This window comes from Nannospalax galili, unplaced genomic scaffold (genome assembly GCF_000622305.1).
Source record: "Nannospalax galili isolate Female #2095 unplaced genomic scaffold, S.galili_v1.0 scaffold243, whole genome shotgun sequence".
NCBI classification, from domain to species: domain Eukaryota; kingdom Metazoa; phylum Chordata; class Mammalia; order Rodentia; family Spalacidae; genus Nannospalax; species Nannospalax galili.
In genome coordinates this window covers 9,421,144-9,433,535 of record NW_008353490.1, presented here as the reverse complement: position 1 = coordinate 9,433,535, position 12,392 = coordinate 9,421,144, and the positions used below count along the sequence as shown (strand labels likewise).

The window sequence follows — 12,392 nt, the reverse complement described above, 5'->3', positions numbered from 1 at the left end:
GAGGCAGAGGCAGGCGGATCTCTGTGAGTTCAAGGCCAGCCTGGTCTACATAGTGAGTTCCAGGACAGCTGGGGCTACAGGGAGAACCTGTCTCAAAAAAAAAAAAAAAAAAAAAAAAACCAACAAAGCTCATTCAGCACAAAGAGGTCTCTGCCCTCTCCGGTTTCTTGTACTCAGCTACTGTCCCAATTCTATCCTTATAGCCTAACAGCACTTGTTCAGGAAAGAGCTTTGTGGTTGTATTATAACTGCCTCTGTCTATCTTTATGAGTTGCTTCACTTTAACAAACAGGAGCCCCAGCCCGGCCCCCAGACCCTGCTGCAGGGTTCTAAGCACTTACTGGCTTGCACAGGTCTCGGTCAGTTTTTGCTTCCATCTCCCAGACGTGGTGGCCATCTGGAACAAAGGGCAGGAAGAAGTCTGTCACTTTGTGTGGGGGCAGCCTGTCCTTGAAACCTCCCAGGTGACCCCAAAACGGAGGCTCACAGAGGGAAGAATGAGAAGGAATGGCTAGTCCGCAAAGGACACTGCCTACTGCTCAGGGTTGTGGATCAGGGAAGTGCTCTGGATCCCCTGGACAGCCAGCCCTCATGAAGGATGGCATGTGGCTGGCCTGACCAAGAATACTGGCCCTGTGATCCTAGTACAGTCCAAATACTATACCCAGGGTTCAATTTGAGGAGAGAACTACACAGCCACGAGTGTTTCCAGTGGTCCATCCCTGTGTCCATGTTTATACACATCTCACTAGCTCCAGCACACATCAGGGAAGGGTTATATCTCAGTCTTTTCAAAGGAGACTAAAACAGAGGATAGGCAGACAGACAGACCCCCAAACCCAGCAAGACATGTGCTGTGCTTAGACACAGCCCAACTTGGTTGGTCTGCCACTTGGTGCTGTGTCCCCCAACCTCCAATGTGTTCGGGGAGCAGAAGTTAGAGCAATGCCCCAGCCTCTGCCCAGAGGAACTGTTGGGAAAATAAGAAAAGCCTTTCTTTGACTACTTCTTGCCACATCAGGACCCAGAAATGCAAAACACTTGGTATTTTTAACCTTAGCCCAGTGGCCGTTTGCATGTTAAAAAAAAAAAAAAAAAAAAAAAAAATTAAAAGGTTCCCAGAGGCACAGTGAAAGGACTTATTGTTCTTAGCTGGCGTCGAGGTGTGGGCCCAGCACTCAGAGGAAGGGTGTCTGCCATTCACAGGCTCTGTGTCCCCAGTCCTGCTAACAGGCTATGACCTGTGGACAGCTGGGTGGCCACTACGTTGACGGATGTTCATCCCAGCTTTTATCTTCTCCAGAATGAAGTCAGTTCCTGAGATGAGCCATTCTAGGAACATGCTGGGTTTTTGCTTATGCTCCATTTGTCTTTCCCTAACCCTACATTACTGATAAATCAAGACACTATCTCCCTCCCTCAGTGCTGGGCAGGGTGGTGGGTGGAGGGTGGAGGCACAGGGTGGAAACGTGAGTCACCAAGGGCCCCAAGAGCCATCCAGCCTTGCCAAGCTATGCCAGCCTCTAGGACGCCTGAGGCCCTGAGCAAATGACCCATCAGATGAGCCCATGGAAGGATCTGAATGGACCAGTATCCACACCCCTTAGGGAAAACAGAAGGACACCAAAGATATACCTGGCCACCCCTAGAACATCAGAATGTCAGGAACAGTACTCCCTAGGCCCTGGCTGCTTGGCAACTTTGACCAAGAAGTATTGTCAGCCTCAGGCATGCATGGTACCACATAGCCAGGAGTGCTCTTGTGTACAGCTCCCACTAGCCATGCTGTATAGCTCAGTGGCGTGCTGTTTGTAAAGGTTAGATTTGCCCTTCACAAGGCAGAGGCAGCATCTTCATGATGCCTTTAATACAACTTCTGAAAGCTCCTAGTGTGAGACTACCTTTCTCCACCTCCAGAGAAACTGCAGTGGGTTCACCTGCAGGCAGGTGTACCAACTGCCATATGGCCTCTGCCAGCCTAGAAGCCCTTGACAGGGCTGAGAGCCATCTGGAGAAAAGTACAGTCTTTCTGTCTGAGGAGGGGGGACAGAAAGTACTAGGAGAGGGAAGAAGGAAACTGAGGTGCTCTGTGGAGTGGAGGGACATTACATTTCACATCCTTCAGGAATTGGGGCAGTACCCTTGTCATCTCTGAGGTTGGAGGTAGACTCAAACCAGCTCAAACCCTGAGCAGGGTACTTTGAAAGTTCAAACCACATTAAACATTTAATGAAATGCAGGCATGCACGTAGAATGGCCACTGGGCATGCAGAATAAATGGCTTTCCCCTCCTGTTTCGTAGTGGCAAGGGATGTCCCCATGAAAGTGGCTAAGAAGGGGGCCACTGTAAGCTACTGTACCATGACTGGCCAGCTCCTGCCCAGTACCATGCACACCACCAGAAAACAAGATAGAGCTCAATTCCTGCCTTTTAAATTACACTAAGTCAGGTCATCCATGGCATGCAGCTTCCCATTGAAAATCTGTCTCCTTGGAGACATCAAGGTGTATGTGTTGTTATCAGCTTCCTCCCAGGTGAAGAAGGCAGAAAGCTACCCAAAGGACTAGTCCTATTCTGCCCCAGGTCTTCCATCTACAGTTGTCACAGCGAGGAGAGTGAGTGATGGTGCTTCATGTTCTGAAGGACTGTTGCTGACTGTGATCTTCTGAAATAGGCATGTGTGCTAAGGTTGGAATGCGCATGCAGCCACTGCTTCCAGCAGGAGACAGGGGACCTAGCAATGTGGAGATGGCTCTTTGTATTCTTGATGAAATCATCAGAGAACGAGAAGCTTGTCTGTCAAGACTCTGGATATCAGCTGTGAGGCGCACCCTGGGCCATCAGATGGGTCTACAGCATCCTCAGCTAGGCAGGCTAACAACACTGTTTAAAACTGAGCCTATACCAGGAAGGGAGCTGGCCATCCTGAAAGGGCCTTTGTGTCCTGTCTTATCAGGAGCTCCCTACATTCTCGGTAGGAAACTGTGCTACAGTCCAGAAGTAAAAATATTCCAAATCATTAGGGAATTCCCTGCAGTATGAGTCATCGGAAAGGCTTCCCCACCACACCCGCCTAAGGTTTCCACATAGCCAGCCTGTGGGTCTGAGGCAGTTCCACAGGCTGCAGGACGCTGCTGCTGCCGCCACTGCTGCAGGCCCACAGGCCAGTCACACGCCAGGGTGTGTGTCGGGGGGGGGGGTGAGCTGCTGTTTCCACATGTGGAAGCAGTTGGAGTTTAGTTAGGAGCTGAGCATTTTCCTGAGATGTTTCACCTCCTCCTTGGGGTGGGGCAGAAGGCCTTGTCCTCCTAGCCCCGTATCTGTGTTCCTTTGGCCTCAAGGGTGGAGAAGGTCCAAACATCCCAGCATTGTAAAGAACTAGCACTGATAAGTGTTATAGGGCTGGATGGGAAGAACTGGATTTTGGAGGTGCTATGTGCAGAAAGAACCTGGTATACGTGTGAGGGCCCTGCCCCTTGCCCTTTCATGGATCATGAAAGCCAGATATGCAGCCCTTGGCACCGCCTAACCCCCAGAATCAACCTTACCCTCCTCAGCAGAACTCCAAGGTAGAAGGAGACTGCCCAACATTTTGGAAAACAGTCTGGTGGTACCGGGTAGCTGAAGACAGTCACATGTGACATAGCAATGTCACCCAGGTATGTATCAGGAAGAGGGCACAGATGTCCATAGGACCTTGTTTATAAACGCTCACAGAAACTTCATTCATGATAATCACAGAGGATGGAAACAGCCTGAGTCAAACATGGTAAGCCAAACATGGCCTGGCCACATGGGAATACTGGTCCGTTGTAGAAAGAACACTAGTATCTACTACCAGGAGAATTAAAAATGCTATTCTATAAAGGAGCCAGAGACCAAAGCACAGCTTCTGTTTGATTCCACTGATAAAATGTACCATAAAAAGGAAAATCCATAGACACAGAAAGCATGGTGGGTGTCCAGGTAGGGAGGAGAAGAGATGACTGCTTCTTCAGCTCTCTGTTGCCAAAACAGAACACCTGAGGCTGGATGCTTTTCAGTAACTACTCAGTCCTGGGAATGGCCTGGAAGTGCCTAGCAGACATGCCCAGCACTGTATGAGTCCAGAACTCACTGGAATGAGTGAGAACATGTGGGGGAACAGACTCTATAGCCAGACAGGATGCCAGAGGGGGTGAGGGCTAGATTTTCCCTTCCCAACAGCTTATCTGGCTAACTAGCACCCTAATCCATTGCAGGGTGACCCCCCCATACACACACCTCACCTCTCTCACTAGGCCCTGTCCCCTAAAGGCTCAGCACCTCCCACATGGCTACCTGGTGAACACCTTCAGTACAAGGACCTCAGGGATAGGCTCAACTACACCCTCACATGACACTGCTCATGGGAAATGGGCCTCTTAAAGATCAGGAAGATCCAAGTGTCCTGGGCACAGAGCAGATAGCCCCCAAAACTATTGGACTGTGCCCTGTGAGAGAACTGTATGTGTGTACACTATAGATCACTAAGCAAAAAGGCATTACCTAATGAAATTGAGTGGTAGTGCCAAAGGAGATCCTAAAACATTTAAGGAAGAAGAGGGACCAGCAGCTCATTTGTGTGAACCCAGTGTGACTTTCATCTTGAGGCAGTGGGGTGCATGCTGCCCATCAAGCCCACCCATAAGGCCTGGTCTATCAGCATCCGGATCTGGGCTGATCTTTCTTACCATATAGGGATCTATCACTTACTTTCCAAGTTCATTTCCTCCTAAGACTTTTAGAAATACTGTCTATGAGGAGGACTGTGGGATGGTTACCTGACCCTCAAGCCAACCATAAGAAAAAGCTTTTAAGACAGGATGTGCTCCATGCTCACTGGGTCAGTGAGTTGTAGAATCATACAGTGCTGGGCATGTCTGCTAGGCAGAGTTTTGAGGGCGCTCACTCCCCAAGTCTTGCTGAGTGACTGTGCACAGTGGCCACATGGAACTTTGCCTGACCAGATCAGCACCATGATATTTTTATGCCTGTGATGAAGGCTAGCACATGTGCACAAGGCTGATGACATAGAGCCCGGGAGCAGACACTGTTCTCTGGTCCATCCCACTCAATGCCATGGCCAGGAAAGTGGAAAGAGGAAAGCATTTTCCTACAGCTGGTCATGATTTCAGGATGTGTGTGGCTCTGAAAGTCGACCCTAAGACACCCAGTGAGCCAACAAACCTGCAGCAGCTGCATCTTGGAAACTTCCAGAAATTCTGGACAAAGCAGGTGACTGGAGTATACTTCTGTGGTCACATGACTAATGCACATAGTTCAGGGGAGGTAGGAGGCTGACTACTGATAGGCCCACTGTATGAGCTTCACTTCCATCTCCACAGTGAGTGAAACATGACCTTCTTTTGGTTGGCTGCATCTAACTGTGACAGCCACCTGGTGAAAAGAGGTGCAAAGATCACAGGGAATGCCAGGTGACCCCATACAATACAGCAGGTACAGCCACACTGCATAAGGGGCCAACAGGGTGCTCAGTCACACCTACACACATTCACACTTACATACTAATGTCATCACACTAACACACATAATTCTCACACATGCATAAACTGACACATACCTCATGACATATTGACATATAAAATTTACCCCACACTAGTTATACATAAACACATATACCATATACCCACTGACACACATATCCTATGCAGGAACACAATTCCATACTCATACCGTTTACCCTCACCTCCTAAGCTGGCCTGAGGACACAGGTCACCATGCCTCCTGACTGCCTTCTCTGTCATGGGACAGTATATTCTGGTGCTTGTAGGCACAAACAGGTTCATACTTTTAGAATTGCAGAAGTAAGCTTGTCAGCTACACTGTACTTGGCTGGAGGCTGAGATTTCCCAGCTATCTCATGCTTTTGCTGGGAGCAGGTGCCACCCACATGGTGGTTCTTTTACACCTGTTATCATAATTAACAAACAGAGAGCCTAGTAAGAGTCAGAACATAAGGCATGCATGAAGTCCACGGCCTCAGATCCTCTCTCGGGCCACACCATCCTCAGCTGCCTAGAGGCCTCTCTTCTCTGGGTTCAGCCTCTTCTCATCCACCAGGACCTGCTTCTAGAGAGACACACTGATGATGGAATGCCCCTGTGCGCTGTCCTCCAGATCCAACAGGCATCCTTCAGACCCTGCTGCCACGGGACTTCCTCCTACACACACACACACACACACACACACACACACACACACACACACACGTGCATGAAGGATGATCTGTCTGTGGTTCTGCCCTGGGATCTTCCCCTCCTAAGGGCCACCATGGCACATTCAGGGCATTAGAGCCACCCTGCTCTACAAGGTCAAGGAGAGTCAGCCAGCAGTAGAGTGTTGAGCACACCATCCCCACCTGAGCACCTTCCTTACACAGTCAACACCGTCGGAGGGAGGTAACCATTCTACTGGCACTTCTGTCTTCTTATACCCAGCAAAAAAAAAAAAAAGGCAGGAGACATCTCTGCATTGCTTCAGAAATCCCACTGCCTCCAGTCTTCCCATTCCTGTGTTCCTCATACCTAAACCTTCCCAAGACACAGAGAAGGGGTCAGCCAGGGAAAGCAGAGCTGCGGGCAGCAGTGCATGCCTAATCTTTATTTCTTGGGACAGACTGAAACTCAGGACCCTGGAGAGTAGTAGCTGACCACACTGAGAAGCAAGTGTAGAAGACAAGGGATGGGAGGGTCAGGTGCCAGCTGTCTGCACTAGGATTTGTGTCCTCTGACCCCTGGGTTTTGGCATAGCTTTCATGCAGTAACAGAAGCCCAAACAGGTTTCAATCAGGCTTTCAAGCAGAATAAACAGTGAGTTTACAAAGAGAAGAAGCTATATTCAACGCCAGCACTCAGAGCTGAGTGGTACCAAGCTCTTAGAAATCAGCACCCTCTGTTCACCTTGGGCCAGTCTCCAAAAGAGAGCAAGCCCCACCTCACACGGCTATCTCGTGTTTTCAGTCTTTAGGCACTGAATGTTGATACACACAAACATGCACCTAGTCCATATATCCGAAGACACAGTCATACATGAGGGAGCAGCTGGCCTGTCACCTCCTGGGCATCTTGCAGCTTCTGGAGGTGGGTCACAATGCTGCCAGGATTTCTGATGGGACAAGTGGCCCTATGTAGCAAATGCCCTCAAGCCTCATCTGCTACTTCAGCTTCCTGGATGGAATCTTCTCCAAGGATTTCCATCATCAAAAAAATGTCCCCTGATACAGAAGCATGATCCTTTGACCTTTGTCCCTGAAATAATATCTGGTTTCAACCAGTAGTCAATTGTCAGACATGGTGAGAAGGCCTGAGAAGAGCCAAGCATCTTCACTCTATTGTGGGTAGTCAATGCCATATTACTCAATGCCCTGTGATACTGACCCCTCAGCAGATGACCAAGGAAGGGGCCAGCCACTGGGAGGCCATGAGGGTGACATCCCCTAGCTTCCTAGTGAAGTGGTAGCACAGGGTATGTGCAGTGCACCATCATCCCTACCCAAGTCACAGAACCTGCTCCCACAGTCCTCACAACATGGGAACTGATTTGGTGAACACAAGAATCTCTGAGTTTTGAGCACTGTGACCCAGAAAACTGGATGGTGCTCCACACAACTGCAGGGTTCTAGTGACTTGAGCATCCTGCATCACACAGAGAAGACATGTTGGAGTTCAGTCCCAGCCTGTAGTCCTGATCATCTGACTCAACCATGTTTACAAGGGCCACGGCCATAAGGATGGCCTCTTCCAGGGACTGGAGAGATGGCTCAGCAGTTAAGAGAACTGACTGCTCTTGCAGAGGACCCGGGTTCGATTCCCAGCATCTACATGGTGACAGACACCTGCAACTCTAGTTCCAGGGGATCTGACATCTTCTTCTGACCTCCATGGGTACTGCACGATACAGGTGCACTTACACACATGCAGGCAGTACACTCGTACACAAAAAATAAAAATAAAGGTAATAAATAAATTTTAAAAAATAATAGCTCCTTCCAGAGAGGCCAGAGCCACCTACGCAATTCACAACTTCCACAGTGTTACCTCTCACATCCCAGCCTGGTCCTACTGCAAGAAGCAATTTAAAAAACAACTTAAAAATGAACCAGACATGTCAGAAAATGAGAAGCCAATTGTGCTTTTAGTTTAAACTGGGCTTAGTGGTTTCTCAGAAAGAAACAACTAGGAAAAAACCCATCCCTGCATATCCCAGCACCCCCCATGGCATGGTGCTTTAGCAGTGAGTGGCCTTTGCCTAGAAAACCAAATGTAAAGAAAAAAAATTATGCAAACATTGGTTTCTTTCTTTTGGAAAATACCATTTGCATGTATACACATGTATGACTATGCAAATAATGTTTAATTATAAAATGAAATAACATAACTTAGACATGTAACTACAGTGGTCTCATGTTTACAAGCTCACACTGCTGTAGGTATTTGTGACATTTACTCATTCATTATATGTCTTTTGCATACCAGACATCACCTGTCACTAGAGAGAGTGAGTTAGGGATCCAGCCTGCAACCTCATAAGCCGAGTTTTAAGACAGGAATAATCCAGTGAAGGTGGGATGGGGTGGGGTGGGATGAGGTGGGATCTTGCATACCTAATGGACAGGAGGCTGCGTCTTGCCACTGTACCTTACTGCTGTGACATGCCAAGCTCAGACCTAGCTGCCTGCTATTAGCTACCTACTACTGGCAGACTGCTATTGGCCACAGCAGGACCAGCTTCACAGGAGCTGCCAAGTCTGCAGCTGTGGTCAAGACTGCCCGTGTGGAAGGCACCTCCCCACCATGGAGAACCATAAACAGGCAAAAAAGCTGCCTGGATCCCGCCTTGTGACAAAGCCGCAGAGGGCTGTGGCTCCCCTCGGTTTTAGCACAGAGGTCTCACTGTGCAGGAGGCAAAGCACACTGCCTGACACTTGATGTCTGACTGGGAGGCACGCCTGAGACTCAGAAGGTCAAATGATTTCAGAATTAACCTCCCCAGAGGAGGGCGTGGGTACTGCCAATTCTCCTTATCATCGCACTTAGTTGAGTTTTCTTTATAATTTAAAACATATTTTCCAATTATATGCATGATTACAGAGGCAAGCCAAGTTAAATGTGAAAGCCCGTGTTGATTGAAGTGCTTAAGTTTCCTGTGAATGGTACAAAATCAAGATCCCATTATGGAGGCTATGAATGCCTCAGTGCTTTTCTGTGATTAGGGTGAGTATTGGACTGACTGCCTCCAAGAAAACTCCAGTTGGTAAGTGTGGAAAAGGTGTCGGGGGGGAAGCCTTCAAAACACCTCCTTGTGTTGGTACTGCCCTGAGAAACCCTGCCTGGGAGAGGATGAGGATCATTCGAGAAACCCAGATCCAAAAATCAAAACTCCATATAGACTTTGTAGAGGAAGGTCCATTCTGCCTGAGGGCAGAGGTCCTCTCTGGGTCGGAGCACACCTGCCCACAGACATGGAAGATGCTCTTGTCCAGCTTATCCCTTGTTCTTTGAAACTAAGTGTTAGGCTCCTCCTCTTAGACCCAGCAGCCTCTGATCAGTTGGCCCTGCCAAGTTCCTGCCTCCACCTGGAGCTAGCAAGGTGTTCACTGTCCCAGAAAAGATGAACAATGGGGATTATCAGCTAAAGGAAGAGACCTGGGGCTGCACTCCTGGTTCTCACAGGACACAGACAGGGCTACACTCCTAGTTCCCACAGTATCCTGCAATGTCTTGCAGGTGTAAGAAAAACACACATAAATGTTCCTCAGGACATTCCACCCTTTCTGAGCTCTCCCCTGACATGTGCAACCAATGGAGGCATTTCCAGCCTGGGCCAGTGTGAGCAGAAGGCCACAGTTGAGACGGTGGCAGTGCAGTGCTCTGTGCTCTTGTGGGGGTCTCAGTGGGCCCGTGGGGATGGAGTTACACACATACATATACATATACACACATACACACACATATACATGGCCATGGCACTGAAAGTCTTAATGACAAACAGCAGCCCTGGGCTGTGGCCTCTACCATGATGAGCACATGCTTGTGCCTACCCTGGTACTAACTGGTGGGTTAGGGGCCTGGCTTCTCTCAGAGGAGCCAGGGGAGCTCTCCCTGAGGTAGGGAGGGGGAAAGGCCAGGAAGAAAGACTGGGAGAGCTCCGAAGAGGCAGCAGGCCTGGTGTCTACTTCAGGCAGTCAGAAGACTGGACAAAGCAAGCAGGTGCTTTCAAACATTCAGTGTGAAGTTAATACTTCCTTAATTCCAGCAGTGAAATTCAAAAGTCTGAGCCTGGAGACACCAAAAGTGAACTTTAACCTAACTTCTAACAACACAAAAGTTCACAGGGGATGAAAACACAGGACAAACAAAGGCTCATGGTCCAACTAGCTACCTCTGCCCAGTAATAATCCATGCTAGGACTGAACACACTTACGCAGATGGATCACACAGGTGGAGGGCCCACACCTTGCCAACCAGGAGCCAGTTCTCATCAATACCCAGAGCAGAAGCTCAGACAACTATCTTGAAGAACATACCTGGAGCCTTCTCCACGAAAACGACCTTAGAGTCTTGCAGAAAGTTATGGCCAGATAGGACCATCTTCTTTCCACCAATGACTGGGTAGCTGTCGGTGCTCTGCTTCTCCACAAGGGGCAGCTCCTGGGCCGACCGCTGGGCTGTGTCAGAGGAAGTGATAGTGATCAAGGTTTTATTCTTGCTGCCTAGAGGAACCCTGGCTAGGATACTGGGCCCCAGGTGCTGCCAGCTGACATAACTTTTCAGAACCCCTGGAGACTGAATGGCCTTGAACCGTGTGGATGGTCTCAAACCATGTTATGTGGAAGACAGAAGATGTGCTGCTTTAAGAATGTCAAGAGTGCAGCAGACCCATTAGGGCATGGTTCATGGTCAAAATGCAGCACTGTTCTCAGAAGCTGGAAGCAGTCAGACCCTGCCTTCTAATTCTGGACCCTGGAGCAGACAGGCAATGAGACCCTCAGGCAAGAGGAATAGGACATGAAAGCCAGCCCAAGTACTGAACTGAGGCTGCGGGGCAGGGGAGTGGAAGGGAGCTCCGCAGGCAGCCAGGAAAGACCCTGCTGGTCACAGGCAACTGTGTGAAGAGTGACCGCATGGGAAGACTGCAGAGGCTGGAGAAGAGGGGGCCATCCTGAGCACCTGCTCCACATGAGTGTCCTCAAGCTCCTCTGGGTTAGGAAATTCAGGGCAGGGAAGAGTTCACATCACAGGGAAGAGGACAGGGCCTCAGGAAGCCAGGTGGTGAGTTGAGAGAAAAGGTGCCAGGATAGGCATCATGCGGCTTCAGTGTTTGCAGCTAAGGAAGAGGCAGCTGGTTCAGAGGAAGCAGGAATCAACTAGACACACGCAGGAGAACCTGGTACATGGATGATACTTGGCACTGCCTCTGAGGGGTTGACAAAAGACTGAGGAGCTAGGGGTTCAGTGTGGAACTAAAGACTCCATTAGGGAGTGGTTCCCTTAGGTGACAAAGGAAGAAGAGCTAAAGAAAGGACAGAATGGTACTGGGGCACTGGGAATGAGCACTGAAGATTGACCAAGTTCATCTGTGTCTCCTCATGGATCTGGGTCACCCCACATGAGTCCAGATCTCAGGCTGGGAGAAGAGAGAAATAAGGTGCAGGGAGCCTGGCAGGAGGAGACACTGACAAAGAGGTCTCCAGTCACCAGCTTGTCAACAAAGGAACGGCCGAGCAGCACACAGGAAGGCTGTAGCCTTACCCTGCTCCTTCCCGAGGTCAGGAAGCCCCTGGCCACATTCTGGTGGCCTCCACACAGGTTAGAGACAAAACTTGGTGCTACCAGGGAAGATCAACAGTCAGATGAGTAATTCAGATCTGGGGTATCACTTAGGGGCAGAGTATTTGTCTAGCATGCATGGAACTCTTAGTTCCATCCCCAAAAGTAGATACACACACACACACACCACACACACACCACCGCACACACACACCACTGCACACACACACACACCGCACACACACACACCACACACATACCACACACACACACCGCACACACACACCACACACACCACACACACACACACCGCACACACACACATGCCACACACACCACACACATACCACACACACGACACCACACACCACACACACCACACACACACACACACCACACACACACCACACACACACCACACACACCACATACACACCACACACACACCGCACACACACCGCACACACACCACACACACAGACACACACCACACACACACGCCACACACACACCACACACACACCCATACCACACACACACACCACACACACCACCCACACGCCACACCAAACACACACCAC

General features: G+C 49.6%; 1 protein-coding gene across 4 annotated transcripts in view; it reads right to left on the bottom strand.

Moving 5' to 3' along the window:
* Nfatc1 (nuclear factor of activated T cells 1) overlaps positions 1-12,392 on the bottom strand; it is a 121,758-nt gene that overhangs the window by 57,625 nt on the left and 51,741 nt on the right. For all 4 annotated transcript variants that reach the window (XM_017802607.2, XM_029554823.1, XM_029554824.1 and 1 more), the window contains exons 6-7: positions 10,569-10,709; positions 342-397 (exon numbers count right to left, since the gene is read on the bottom strand). In XM_017802607.2, coding sequence (XP_017658096.2) covers positions 342-397; positions 10,569-10,709 — 197 coding nt within the window. The remainder of the gene's footprint in view (positions 1-341; positions 398-10,568; positions 10,710-12,392) is intronic.